This window comes from Mus pahari, chromosome 14 (genome assembly GCF_900095145.1).
Source record: "Mus pahari chromosome 14, PAHARI_EIJ_v1.1, whole genome shotgun sequence".
Classification (NCBI taxonomy): Eukaryota; Metazoa; Chordata; class Mammalia; order Rodentia; family Muridae; genus Mus; species Mus pahari.
In genome coordinates this window covers 54,604,022-54,618,704 of record NC_034603.1, presented here as the reverse complement: position 1 = coordinate 54,618,704, position 14,683 = coordinate 54,604,022, and the positions used below count along the sequence as shown (strand labels likewise).

Here is a 14,683-nt window from a genome sequence, read left to right as displayed (position 1 = left end):
CCTGAGGTGCAGAATGTATAAGCTTAGGCTTGAATGTCTGTAGAGGATCCCGTCCATGGGGAGTCAGTTAGGGAGGAAGTGAAGCCCAGGAAACTTTGTTTTCGAGATACAGGGTCTTGCTGACTATGTAGCTCAGGCCACTGGGGACGTTTTTAGGCTGCTCTTAAGCTAGCAGTCCTCCTGAGTGCTCCCATTATAGGCATGCACCACTGTGCCCAACTCTGGCCCATAAAGCTTAGGGAGGACCTGATGCCCATGGCTGAATAGTGTGAACCGTAAATAAAAGTTTTAGAGCTTGCAACTTGCTTGTGTGTCGAGAGAGGCCCATGTTTTCGTTACTCAATCTTGATTGTGATTAATGATAATGAAGAAGCCCTGCCAAAAGTTCCCGTGGCTCGCCATTCTGCTTGAGTCAGCACTAAACATAGGATCCGGGAAGACCATCTGTAAAACATGTTCTGCTTCACCCCACCCTCACCCCGCGCCCCTCCCCATGTCAAGCTTCTGTCTGTTTTTTGCAGAGGGGTGTTCTAAGGAATAATTTTATGAGGTGGTCACATGATGTAAACTCTTCTAGTAGTCTCAGAAGATTTTTGATACTGAGACACAGGGTGGCCTAGAACTCACTAAGTAGGTTAGGCTAGCCTTGAACTATAGCCGCCCTCTTGCCTTAGTCTCTGAGTATCAGGAATACATGTATGAGCCACGATGCCTGGTTCATATTGGGATTTTGTATATTAGATTTTCTTTTGCTTCCCCAGATCCTGAGGAGTTGAAAGCCAAATTTGCATTTTAACTCTAGAAGTCATTTTAAGAGCATTCGTTCCAAGTTGGGCTTGACCTCCTTATCACACACATATATTTTAAAAGGTGCGTGTGTGTGTGTGTGTGTGTGTGTGTGTGTGTGTGTGTGCGCGCGCGCGCGTGTGTGTGTGTGTGTGTGTGTGTGTGTGTGTATGCGTGCATGCTCCAAGTGTTTGCCACATGTTTGTGGGTGCCATGGACACCAGAAGAGGTTGTTGCATTCCCTGGGGCAGGAGGTAGGCCATTGAGACCCTTCTAACGTGGGTTCTGAAAACCTAGCTCCTCTGGGGGAGCATCAGGGCTCTTAGTCGTTTGTCCAGCCTGTCCTAGTCACTGTTCTACTGCTATAAAGAGATACTGTGACCAAGGCAACTCTTAGGGAAGAAAGAATTTAATTGGGGGCTTTCTTATTTCGTTAATGGTAGGAAGCTTGGTGGCAGATAGGCAGGCATGGTGCTAGGAAAGTATCTGAGAGCTACATCTACAATGGAGAGCAGAACACCGTGCATGTCCTGAGACCCTAACCCTATGACACACTTCCTCTAACAAGGCCACACCTCCTAATCCTTCTCAAATAGTACCACTCCCTGGTGACTAAGCACTCCAGCATAAGCTAGGAGCCATTGATACTCAAGTACCACACAGCCCTAATTTTATTATTTTGAAAAGATATTTTAAGTGTATAAGTGTTGCCTGCATGTATGGCTTATGCATCATGTGTCTGGTATGCACCAGAGGTTAGAAGGCATCAGTAAGAGCATCTGAAACAGGAGTTAGAGACGCTGTGAACTGTCCTGTGTGTGCTGGGATTACGGCCAGGTCCTTGGCAAAAGCTCTTAACTGCTGAGCCATCTCTCTAGCCTGGCACTTGCTTGTTAAAATATACTTAAACTCCAGATTCTGCATGAGATAACAGGTATATTTCTCCCCCACCCCACCCTCATATCCCCCTTTTTCTTTCCCTAGCACTTGGGGAGGAAGAGGCAGGTGGATCTCCAGGTTCAAGGCCAGCTTGGTCCTACAGAGAAGAGTTCCAGGACGCCAGGGCTACCCAGAGAAACCCTGTTGTAGTTTTTGTTTGTTTTGAAAAAACAAAGTAAAACAAAAACCTAAACCTCTTCTTTCCCTTTCAATCTCCCCCTTTCAATCTCCCATCTACTTTCAAGGCCTGCATATATTTTCATATCTAATTCTAGATTCCACATTTGATAAAACTATTTTCTCTTTTTCTTCATTTTACTATCTGATCCTGATTTGATAAGTCTATCTTAAATCTTGATGTATAGTATATACATATTTTCCTTTGTTTTGTTATTGAGACGTGATCTCAACTAGGTAGACCGAGCTGTTTTGGTCTACATAGAACTCAGAAATCCCCCTGCCTCTGCCTCTCTGAGTGTTGGGATTAAAGGGATGCGCTACCACACCTGGCCCTGTGTACATATTTTGTAAGTTATCTTCATTCCGGTTCAGAGCTGGGGACTGTGTAAGAAAAGAGGGGGAAACTGTTGAACTTCAGCTGAGTGGCCTTAGTGTCTTCAGATACTTGAGAGGTCTTCTTACTGTTTCTTTTTCTTTTTCTTTCTTTTTTTTTTTTTTGAGACAGGGTTTCTCTGTGTAGCCTTGGCTGTCCTGGAACTCACTCTGTAGACCAGGCTGGCCTCGAACTCAGAAATCCGCCTGCCTCTGCCTCCCTCCCAAGTGCTGGGACTAAAGGTGTGCGCCACCACGCCCGGCTCTTCTTACTGTTTTCTATTGCAGTTGTAGACACATCTTGTGGTATCTGATCTTCTTGATAACCAGCCACAGCTGCCTCCGCCCAGCACCCAGTAAATGCCCTGTAAGGTGGAGGATGTTCAAGGGGACTGTTGGTTTTTCCACCCAGATGTGCTAGCAGTAAATTGCTATGCTGAGAGCCACAGGCACATTGCTCTGCTGATGGATGTGGCAAAGGCACCATTCAGCCGCCACGACTGAATGGACTCTCTAGGACCGGCATGCCCTGTGACCTTGCTGAATTGGAGGCCTTAAGAGAATGAAGGCTGGTGCAAGGAAGATGCTTCACTACAGGACATTAAAACATGGATTGAGAGGGTCTGGGGAGTCTGCTTAGCGGTGAGGAGCACTTGCCTTTGCAGAAGACCCAGGTTTGATTCCCAGCACCAACACGGTGACTTAGAACCAGCTATAACTCCTCTTCTGGCCTCTGAGGGCCCTTCATAGACACATACAGGCAGAATACTCATACACAGTTAAACTTTAATCCCAACATGCAAACACAACTGCAGCACACTTGAAAGAGGAGTCCCCAGAGATCATGATGTGACAGATACCTCCCCAGAATCAAGAGTAGACTCTGTATCCAGGGTTGAGATGAATGGCTGGCTTTGTCTCTTAAGGACCTTGGTTCCTTGTCTAAGCTGGGTTGTGTTACTTACCACATGCGTTTGAAGTTTTCTGTGGTCCAGAGCTATAAAAGAGGTAACTGGGAGTTGGAGATCTGGCTCAGTGCTTAAGCGCACACTGACTGCTCTTCCAGAAGGTCCCGAGTTCAATTCCCAGCAACCACATGGTGGCCCACAACCATCTGTAATGGGATCTGATGACCTCTTCTGGCGTGTGTCTGAAGACAGTAACAGTGTGCTCATATACATAAAATAAATAAATTAATCTTAAAAAAAAAAAGAGGTGTCTATAAAATAACTGATTTTTTTTTTTTTTCCTGTTGATTTTCTTTTTTTTCCTCTTGTTTTGGGTTTTGGAATTGAGGCAAGGTTTCATTGTTCAGCCCTTGCTGGCCTGGAACTTGAAATATAGATTGGCCCAACTCAAACTTGGAGCAGTCTTCCTGGGGTGCTGGAGCTGGAGGCCTGCCCTGTCACACCCAATTCATGACAGTGGGTTGTTTTGTTGTTTGTTGTTGGTCTTGAGACAGGGTCTCGCTATCTAGTCCTGACTGGCCTGGAACTCTACACAACCTCCTAACCATGAATCAGCCAGGGGCACGGGACACTGGTACCTTTGGTCTTGGCGGGTAGGAAAAATAACTCCTATCCCTTTCCTTGTTGGTAGAATGGTTATAGCTAATCAGGGCTGTCGAATGGTCCGCTCTTTCTCGTCTGATTCATCTCCTTCAGGATGAAGGCACTGTTAGCTCCTTTCAGGCCTTTTGCCCAGTTTGTTAACTAGTGAGAAGAATCCAGACTGAATCCAAGTTCCGTCCCCTCCCTCCACCTCCCCTTCCCCTTCCCCCTCTCCCTCCCCTCTTCCCCCTCACCACCACCCCCACCCCACCCCACCCCCGGTTTCTTGCTCTGTGGCCCAAGCTGTCCTCAAACTCCCAGTATCTTCCTGCCTCAGCTTTCCAAATGCCAGTTTTCTAGCATTGCCACACCCACCTTACCTGGCTAAGTCTGAGTGGACAAGTGAAAGCTTGGTGCAGAGAAAGCTGTACCAGACTTGAGGCAGCAGGGAATGGCCGCAAAAGTCCGGAGGAGTGAATGTGAGCATAGTGTGTTGGAACCACACACACAGTTCAAGTTGTCCCATCCAGAGCAGTATCATTGTGTTTCTGCTGAGCACGGGAAACACTCGGGTTACTTTGTAGATTGTGTGCCAGCCCTAAAGGAACACCAGGTCGTCTCATCTCACACTTAGATGGAAACAAGGGTCAGTGATTGGGGGGCTTGCTAGGTATCGCCCAGCTAGGAAGGAGTAGGACTCCTTCGTGTGATGCTAGAGCCCACTGTTCACCTGTCTACATAAGCAACAGCACAGGCCCGTGTTAGGGACAGCCCTGTCTTTCCCATGGTGCTTTCTCCAGCGGCCAGTTTCTGAGGCTGTTGTGCGGCACCGCCTGACTTCCAGGTCACCTCTCAGGTTCCTTATGGTTTAACTAACGAGTACATGCCACTCTTCCCAGTGACACCTGGGCGATATGGTTTTGAATTTCAGTGTCTACTGTGACTCCCCCTGGGAATGGCCTGTCAGTCAGGAGGGGCTGCCAGGCTCAGCGTGTCTCCCCCCCCCCCCCGTGCTGTTGGCTCTCAAGGTTGTGGTATATCGGAGATCTTTGTTTTTAATCATAATACTCATTTTCTTTCTGTGGCGAGCAGCATGAGCCAGCTGGTGCTGGTAGAAAAGTCTCCCTTTAGTTTCCACCGTGGATTATTAGTTCACTTAAAATGCTGTTTAAATTGTACATAAGCCCCAAGGCTTTTGATTATCGTTGGAAATCAATTGGACTTCACAAAATGCTCAACAAGTTGGACTTTTGACACCATGCACGACGTGCCACCATTAGCAGGGACCAAAGTTCAGAAATTAAAATGTGCTGAGTTCTGTGACCCTGCATGCATAATTCCTTCCTCCTCAGGAAAATCAATGCAATTCTCTTTATTGAGAATTAAGCAATTTAAATCTCCCTTAAATGATGTGATGGCTGCGCTTGGTTGTCAGCTGTATCTGGGATGAAAACCCAAGTGACTAGGCGTACCTGTGAGGGGTCTCTTTTTCTTTTCTCTCTCTTCTCGCTTCCCTTCTCTTTTCTCTTCTTTTGGCCTGACAGGATTTCTCTGTGTAGCATTGGCTATTCTGGAACTCCCTTGAACTCAAAGAGATCCAGCCTGTCCCCATGCCCCTGTCTGCCACACCCCCCTCCCAAGTGTTGGGATTAAAGGCGTGTGCTACCACCACCCAGCTAGGGATTTTTCTTAATTTGAAAATGGGAAGACCCAATTTAATCTGGACCCACACCTGCTGGAAAAGCCCATAGAAAGACGTAGCATAGGCAGAAGGTCAGCTGAGACATTCGCCTCTGAATGTCTCCTGGATTCTTGACCTTTCTGTGGGTAGATGGCCAGTGTAGGGCTAGCTGGACCAGAGCCTTTGAGCCCCTCCAGTCCCATGTCAACTCTGCTACTCAAGAACCCTGACTGCTACACATGGGAGGAGCGCTGGCTGGTTAGGTGATTTCCCCCTCTTCATCATGTTTGATATTGATCTTTGTTTTCTACTTGGCCTGTGGTTTCCCATTGGATACAGAATGCCTCTTGCCACTGCCTTGACATCCTTGCAAGGTGTTTTATTAGAGGAGGAGGAGGCGGCGGCGGCGGCGCATGTGTGTACAAGCACTGAGGTCAGGCATCGGATCCTCTGAAGCCAGCTGGGGTTGCAGGCTGCTGTGAGCCATCTGCTGTGGGTGCTGGCAGCTGCCTGTGCCAGAGCAGTGCATACTCTTAACTGCCACTATCTCTGGCCTGGTCTCTCTCGCTACCATTCTTGCCTTCCTTCTAGGTCTTTCCAGCTTGTCCTGACCAGTTTGAACCCAGCACTTTCTACCTGCTTGTCTTCCTTCCCCAAAGAAGTCTCTTTTTTAGGATGCTTGTGAAATTACTCAAGAGGCACAACTCAGGGCGTGATGGCACACACCTTTAATCCATGTGCTCAGGATTCTGAACCTTTTAAATCTCTGAGTTCAAGGCCAGCCTCATTGACCTGGCAAGTTCCAGGTCAGCCAAAGTCACTTAGTGAGGTCCTGTCTCAAAACCTAGCTCACCCCATGGCTCATTCTTTCCAGGGTTTTTCAGTACCTTGCAGCCTGGGCCATTTCTTGCATGGTAGCTCAGTCTTGGTGAGGCACATTTCTCGGGTCCATGTTTGTGACCTACTCAGTACTTAAGATGCCACAGATCTTTATTCTGTAGACAGAGCTGTGAATTCAGTATTTGTGGATTCAGGGCATAACCAGGAACTCTGCCTGTGTACTTTTTTAAGGCTTCCTACAGAGGAGCAGTGAGAAAAGAGAAATAATTCTACTCCAGGGAAATGCATAATTGAGAAGCTGCCTGCCTGCGTGCTTAAGAAAACACACCCTGTGGCCTCTCTAAAGCAGAAAGACCGCCAGAGCCATTGCTTTTCTTTCTCGAGCTGGTGTTTGTCTAAGACCTGGGTTCGGTGTTGCTCATCCTGGCCACCGGGCAGCCCAGGCTGTGGACTTAGCATCTGTTTTAGACTGCTGGTTATGGTGCTGTACACTTCTAATCCCAGCTCTACGGAACTGAGGGGAGAAGTTCCAGGCCGTCCTGGGCTGTGAAGAGAACACACAAACACAACCCCAGACCAAACAAAAGGAACTCCCACCCGCTAATAAACAAATCAGCGGCATTTGGTGTGAACTGTGGCTGGATGCTCTATGTCCCCTTCTGGAATTTTTGTCCTTGCTAGAGCAGCAGAATTGGGGTATTGGAAATATTGAGTATGTATCAGGAAACCCAGTGGAAGGGCGGGGGAAGTAGTAACTTAGCCCTTTCACCTTTCAGCCTTTGGTCACTGCTTGGGATCCAAGGCCTCTTGTTGTGGCTGGGCCTAACTCTGAGGCACAGTGTACAGTATCATTTCCCACCTCTGCCTCCTGCCAGCATTTCTGTGTGTAACCCGATTCCTCATCCTGAACAGGTGGGAGACCAAGCAGGGAAGACATTGTGCCCTGGCCCCTGTGGGTTTGATCTGAATCCCTTTAGAAATCAGACAAGTCACATGAGAGATGTGTGTTACACTTGGAGCCTACTTGGCTGAAGGGTGCTGTGAAGAGACATGTATAAGGGACAGTAGCCACTCTTGTCTTCACTATAGTGCAAGGCAGTGGTATCATTCACTCTGACAGGTGGAGAGCCCCAATGGCTGGTGTGGAAAGAATGAAAGGCAGGTTAGTGGGGACAGGGTATGCAGCCTTTCATGGAAGACACACTTTTAGTGGATTTAGAGGAAAAAGAACATTATGATTTGCAAGTTTTCTCTTAAGTCCAGATGGATCCCAGATAGTCCAGCAAGGAAGAGCTTATTTATTTGTCTTCCTCCCCCATTTCTGTAAATAATTTAATCTTCAAAGCATGATGCAGGTGTTAATTAACACTCCCAGCTCTGCTGGGAAGGTAGGCAAGTGGGAACGCCTCCAGGGAAGACAGGTTGCCAGGGCCTCAGGTAAGCGAAGCTTTAGAGTCATTCATTCATACGGCTCCCCCATTCTTAGCGTCCTGTGTTCCCAGAAGAAAAAGCAAGCTGGGACTACATGGTAGAATCTTCTACCTACGGGACATAATGGAGGAGACGGGAAAATCGGGAAGCAGTTGTGAAATTCATGATCATTGTGGTTTTTCTACTTACCTTTAAAAATACACAAGCATCCACACTGGCCATCTTGGTGTTACGGTCAGGGGTTTTATTAAGTGGGAAGTTGGTCTGTTGTATCCCACACGTATTCCTGCAGAGGCTGTCGTGTGTGGGGTTTGACCCTCTCTAGGTGGCGGCTCCAGGGGCTGGTACCCTCTTGGTACCTGAAAGTAGATGAGACACAAAGCAGGACAGTTGTATGTGGTAGATAGCTACCGAGTCTTTTCCCAGGGGCTGTGCAGAGCCCATCTTCAGTCTGGTCTTTCAGTTTGCTGGACGCCTGTGTAATTCTTGCAAATACTGTGCTAATACTGAAGCTCCAACTGTCTATCCAAGCAGCCAGGCGAGAGTGGGCACAGCGAGAGGGGAAGTGATGGTTTATGTGCCCAGTGTCTGTTGCCCCCTCTTGCAGGCAGCTTTGTTCCATCTGCTGATGGCCGTTTTTTTCCCTTTGCTGCAGGCTGCTGAGAACCAGCTCTAGATCTCTACTAGAGAGTCCTCCTTCTGCAGACATCACCAGTGTGTGGAGCTTGCCGCACACCCGCCCCCTGCCAAACCACGGCCTTTACCTGTGTCTTTCGCTGTTTCCCGTGCGACCCATCCTGTGGGAGTGCCTCGTGGGCTGCCCCGGAGTTCGCCCCACGCTCAGCAGCACCAATGGTGAAGATGACAAGATCCAAGACTTTTCAGGCATACCTACCCTCCTGCCACCGGACCTACAGCTGCATCCACTGCCGAGCTCACTTGGCCAATCACGACGAGCTCATTTCCAAGGTACCTGCCACCGAGGAGGGCATTTCCTGTTTCGGGGGAGGGGGTCGTCACAGACTTACAAGCTCCCTCCTAGTCTGGGATGTCTGCATGCTGTCTTTTATGTAAGTGGAGGGCTGGCCGCTCAACTGAGAGTTAACTCTGGTTTGTGGGAACAGAGTAGTAGGTCTGTGTGTTACATTTGTTTACTTAGTTTAGCTTGGTACAAACAAGGAACAGTTTTAAAACCTTGCTTGCTTACTTGGTTTAGCTTGGTAACTGAATGCTTTCTGCCTGGGAAGTGAATTCTCAGAGAGGTGAGGAAGAGAGGGTCTTGTGGAGGGTGTTGTTTGGTTTTGCAGGTCATCCGGGCCTCTGTATGTTAGTCAAGAACTTGACCACAGAGCCACACTCTAACCCCACCGGAGCAGCTTCGTTAGCTGAGATGGGAGAGCCCCTAGCAAGCCCCAGGGAGAGTTGTGTAGCCATAGCTTATGAAACTTGTTCTTTGGGGGAGGAGCAAAAGCAGCCTGTTGAAGAAGCTGAGCCCCCGGCCTGTTGGGACCTTTATACATGAAGTAATACAGCGTGACATTTGATCACGATCAAATGTGTGGTCATTTGAAGAAGAACGAGCCCCTGGTTTCCTTCCTATCGGCGCTTTGATAGCTGCTTCTGAAGTTGAGGCTGGGGGTTACCACTAAAGAAACCTAGCCTTCGCGGTTGTGTAATGCGGGAACCCAATACTTTGGACAGCATTCTCAAGGGAGCTATCTCCCTCCTGGCCCTAGATTCCCAGGGGAGGAGAAACAGGTTTTACTGGGGCGAGATGACAAAGAGGAAAAGATCGTGGGAGAATTTCCCCCTTAATAGCATCTTCCTGAGAAGCTAGCTAGCCTTCACACAATTAGAGGACAGACAGATTCCTACACAGAGTGAGTCTTAAAAAAAAAAAATAGCAATCTCAAACAGTTTGCAAGAACTGCGGGCAAAGGCACCCGTGCTTTTTCTTTTCCTTAGGTTTTGTAGTCTCAGCTCCAGGTGAGTGACAGGCAGCGTTCCTCTTTAGCAGGCTGACGTGACTGGCACCTGAAGGCTGCCCAGGCGACCAAGTCTCCGGTCACAGAGTCTAACCTGAGGCCCTAGAACAGACCTCTGGGGTTCTCTTCCAGGGTGTTACTAACCTACAAGCTTGCTGCCCAGAGCCCCCAGGGTCCTGGCTGAACTTCCCCTTTCCCAACTCTCTCCTGCATTTCTGAACTTTACATTATTTACACTTAAGCTAGCCTTTTACTTTCCACCTATATCATATAATTCATCTTTTTTTTCTTTTTTTTGCAGATTTGCATTAAGTTTTTGGGGTAAACCTGGAGGTTTGGATATGGGAGGCCATGTCAGTGCGAGAACTAGCCAGTATCCTGGCGTGGAATGTGAGCCCACAAACTTGTATTTGAGTTGGCTCTGTCTCCCTTTCCACAACCTTTTTTTTTTTGGTAGACATTTCCAAAATAAGTGTTTCTATCTAGGGAGGACTCTCAGGCACCATTTTAACACAAGGGAGAAGTGTTCTGTGGTGTAAGAAGTCAAGGCTCCAAAAGAGTATGTTTTGTCTATTCTGTATTGAAAACTGCTATCTCCCTAACCCGTGTGACTCTTTAAGGTGAGTGGCTAGTCATATGTCATACCAGTGGGAAGCTGAGACTCAAAATATTGTTCAAGATATCAACATGGAGGTTAAGAAAAGTGATTATTGTCTTCTGGTGTTCAGTCAGGATTTCTTGACAAGGCCTGAAGAGATGGCAGAAGCTGGACATGTAGAGATGGCAGAAGCTGGACATGTAGAGATGGCAGTGGCTTCTGGGGTCAAATCTGCTGTATTTAGGCAGGTGTGCAGGGCCTTGCTTCGTTTTAGCCGCGAGACAACAGCAGTGTCCCATGAGCACGCTGGTAACGGTTATCTCATGCCTCTGCCAAGGGCAGACCCCACCTTGCCTCCTCCTCCCTTGTCCTCTGTGGGTTCTCTCTGACTTAGTCCCCTGATCAGAATTTGACCGGCCCATGACAGAAGCTCAGTAAATGATCAAATAAATGGACAGATGGGAAAAGACGAGGACGAAGCGGAGAAGGCTGCAATGCCTTCGTGTCCTCCCTTACCCGTTCTGGGGCAGTAAAGCTCATAGGTCTAAGCCAAAGTCAGCAGAGGCTTTGGTTTCATTGGCTACAGCAAGCGTGCGCACAGATGGGGTGCATTAGAGATGGATGATTTAAGGAGTTGGGTGAAATGCCTGACTGGGGAAAGACTGAGGGAACTGTGCCTGGCATTGTACAAAGATTCCTTTATTCTGCTGCTGCGCAGCCACCCCCGGCATTAAATAATCTATACATTCTTATGCATGTCCGCTTAATGGAAAGATCAGTGCCTCGGCCCCCTCCTTGGAAAAATGGGCCTTTCTTTTCATGCCCACCCCTCTCCATTTAGGAAAGTTCAAGGAGAGAATGTCCCTCCTGTTCCCCTCTTGACTTAATCTCCTGTGTGGTTTCAGAGTCTGCCCAGTGGGCGTGGAAGGCTGGACAGCAGAAAGTCGGGGCGGGAACCCTAGTGCAATTAATGAGGCTTTGTACTGGTAATAGGGTCTTTAGTCAGAGAGCTGGATGTTTGGGGAACAAAAAAATAAAGTGAGCCTGCCTTCCTGATGGAGAGAGACAGGCAAAGGCCCCGAGGAGGGAGGGAGTTAGCATCCCTTCCAATCCCGAGGGGAGACCACCAGGGGAATGCTTGCTACATTCCCCTGGTGTTGAGTGTTGACTCCGCTGGTGGAAAGCTCTGTGCTCGCCTTGCTTCCTGCCCTGCTCACTTTACATCCCCGGGAGCTTAGGTTGCCAGCAACCAGCTGTCCAACCCCCGAGTCTCAGTTTCTTACAAAATGGGCAAAATGGCATCCTCTGTGATGGTAGTGCCTGAGTCTATGGGGGGCTGGAGTCACTGGACTGTCAACAGAGTAGTGGCTCCTGAACAGGCAAGTTTACCTCTCACTCTGGAGGTCGGAAACCCCCAGATTTGGAAACTTGGCAGACTCCGTCTCTCAAGGTGTACTTTCCAGTTCACACATCGCTTGTTACTGTGTGGCCTTACGGAGGGGCAAAAGATGTATGTGCCTTCATGGCCCAATAATGTCCTAAAAGCCATATGTCCCAATAATCTATTTCAATACGATCAGGGGATGGGCAGACACTGAGACCATGTCGGGTGGCAGGTAACTAGCATTTAGTGTGTGCCTCCGGCTGCTGTCTCCATAGCAGAGCATACCTCACAGGGAAGGGAGCAGCCTCGCCTCATTGGGTTGCCACACAACTCAGATGCAATCAGGGTGGATTGTGAACGACAGAGGTGTTTGCAGTATAAAGTAGTTCCATTTCTTCTCTCGCTTTTATTATTTAAAATGTAAAGTGGGGAGTAGGTTGGAGGGATATTCTGCTTAAGTTTTCCGTCAAGACCCAGTGCATAGGCATTGGATGTAGGGAAAGGACAGTTGATAGCCCTGTGTGTCTAAGGGGCAGTAACAAACCCTCCGGACTGTGGGAGGGGAGACATTGATAATAGAACCATCTAGAGAATGTGCTAAGGCGTCCCACAATCTCTTTCTTGAGGGTGGTATGGTCTACATGCTGGGCTGTTTGTCTGCAGAGGTATTTTGAGTTGGCATGAAGAAGTGCTTGCACCATTGTTCTTAATTTTGCCAGCCCCAGCCAGCAAAAAATAAACAAACAAAAAAAATACAATTGGGTTATAAAATAATAATGGCTCCCACCGGATCAGTGAGTCCTGCCTCCAAGGTAGTCCAGGTTTACAGGCTGTACCACCAAGTCCAGCTGGTGTGGATGGAGACCTCCCCTCTTGCTGTCCTCCTGCCGAGCCTCAACTGAGCAGCAGGGCATTCAGGAATTTGTGGCTTTATTCCAAGACTTGATCCTTATCGGAAGGAAGGGCAGGCATTGTGGGAGGTTGTCAGGTGGGTGTCCAGGGCAGGTGGAAAGAAGAAATATTCTGCTCACCACCCAACCTACTTGTGACTGTTTGGTTAGATCTTTGGGTCTGATTATTTTCTACAGACAGAGGCGCTCCGGAACTGCAAGGCTGTCTAGTCTTGGTCAAGACACAGGTCAGAGCGAGGCAGTAAAGCAGCCTTAGGTCACACTGCCTCTGAACCAGGGACCTCTGTCTCCGCCTGGGCCATGTTCTGGGTGAGGATCCCTGAGCTGACTTGCCTTCTGGCTCCTAGCAATCCTTTAGAGGCTAGGAACTTGGGCAGTGGGTTTTTTGTTCCTTGTGGGGTTCCTTGGGCTGGCTCTGGCATTTGGACGACTCCTTCCTGCCAAGAGATTAGATGTAGCATTGCTTTGAGAAGAGTCAGGAGGGCACTGAGTGCTCCAGCTGTATTTATTGATCTTGTGGCTGCCACAGGGCTAACCTGCCCTCGTTTCCCACCTGTGCCTTTGAGCCATAGTGTTGACACCTGTGGTTCCCAGCAAGCCTTTGACCTCTCGCTCCAGTGCAGTGGCTTATCGGTCACAGACGTGGTGGGGTGCTGATGTGCCCCATCCTGCTGACTGTCGTGTCAAGGCGGACTTTGTTTCTCTTAGTTTCTTCTGTCTACCATTTTGCTGCTTTTAATAAATACTCTAAAGCAGTTGTTCTGAACCTTCCCAATGCTGTGGCCCTTTAATACAGTTCCTCATGTTGTGGTCAACCTCCGGCCATAAAGTTATTTCCGCTGCTACATGCATAACTGTAATTTTGCTACTGTTATGAATCATAGTGTAAATATCTGATATACAGGATGGTCTTATAAAGGGTCATTGAGCCCTCAAAGGGTTGCAATCCATAGGTTGAAAACCGCTTCTCTACAGTATTAAGGTCCTGCTAGTAGCATGTAGGAAGCCCTAAGTTAGATCCCCAGAACCACAGATACATGTAATTCCAGCATTAGGGAAATGGAGAAAGAAGGGTCAGGAAGTTCAAAGGTCACCCTTGGCTACATAGCAAGTTTGAGGCCAACCTGAGCTACACAAAGTCCTGTTTCAAAAAGAAGAAGAAAAATCACAAGAACCTAGAAGCATAGAAAATGCCTGCATTTCCTTTTTAGGTAAAACTAAACGCAGAGTAGACATTGGGCTGTTACCACAGCTCTGATAAGTAGGTAGTGCTGCACAAGGAGCATTTCCATATAACACACTCCTCACCAACTAGTCCTTTAGTGCCTGTCTCAAGTTGAACTCGAGTTTGAGTGTGTATTTGTCTGAATGTATGTATACCACGTGTCGTGTATCTGGTGCCTGAGGAGGGCTCTGGATCCCCAGCAGCTGGGGTTATGGTCCTGAGCCACCATGTGGGTGGCTCTCTCTGAGCCATCGATCCAGTCCTTCCCCATCCTTTTTTTTTTTTTTTTTTTTTTTTAATTCAATGGATGTATGCTCTATTTGGTTTAAAGAAAAACACTGAAATAAAATTAGTATTTCTGTTGACAATGGGGAAGAAACAAAGGATTGAAGTTAAACCTATAAATAAATATCTAGCTCATAAAGTTTTTGAGTGCTGTGGTATCGCAGTAATTAAAAGACTCAGAGTCTCTTGTGAGGCTATGCTAGTGCCCGGCAAATACAGAAGTGGATGCTCACAGTCATCTATTGGATGGGACACAGGGCCCCCAATGGAGGAGCTAGAGAAAGTACCCAAGGAGCTGAAGGGGTCTGCAACCCTATTGGTGGAACAACAATACGAACTAATCAGTACCCCCAGAGCTGGTGTCTCTAGCTGCATATGTAGCAGAAGATGGCCTAGTCGGCCATCATTGGGAAGAGAGGCCCCTTGGTATTGCAAACTTTATTTGTTTGTTTTTGTTTTTGTTTTTGTTTTTTTTTGAGACAGGGTTTCTCTGTATAGCCCTGGCTGTCCTGGAAC

General features: G+C 48.0%; 1 protein-coding gene across 2 annotated transcripts in view; it reads left to right on the top strand.

Moving 5' to 3' along the window:
• Positions 1-14,683, top strand: part of Ypel2 (yippee like 2) — a 59,022-nt gene that overhangs the window by 13,391 nt on the left and 30,948 nt on the right. For both annotated transcript variants that reach the window (XM_021212776.1, XM_029546155.1), the window contains exon 2: positions 8,435-8,748. In XM_021212776.1, the coding sequence (XP_021068435.1) occupies positions 8,632-8,748 (117 nt within the window). In that variant the 5' untranslated portion in view covers positions 8,435-8,631. The remainder of the gene's footprint in view (positions 1-8,434; positions 8,749-14,683) is intronic.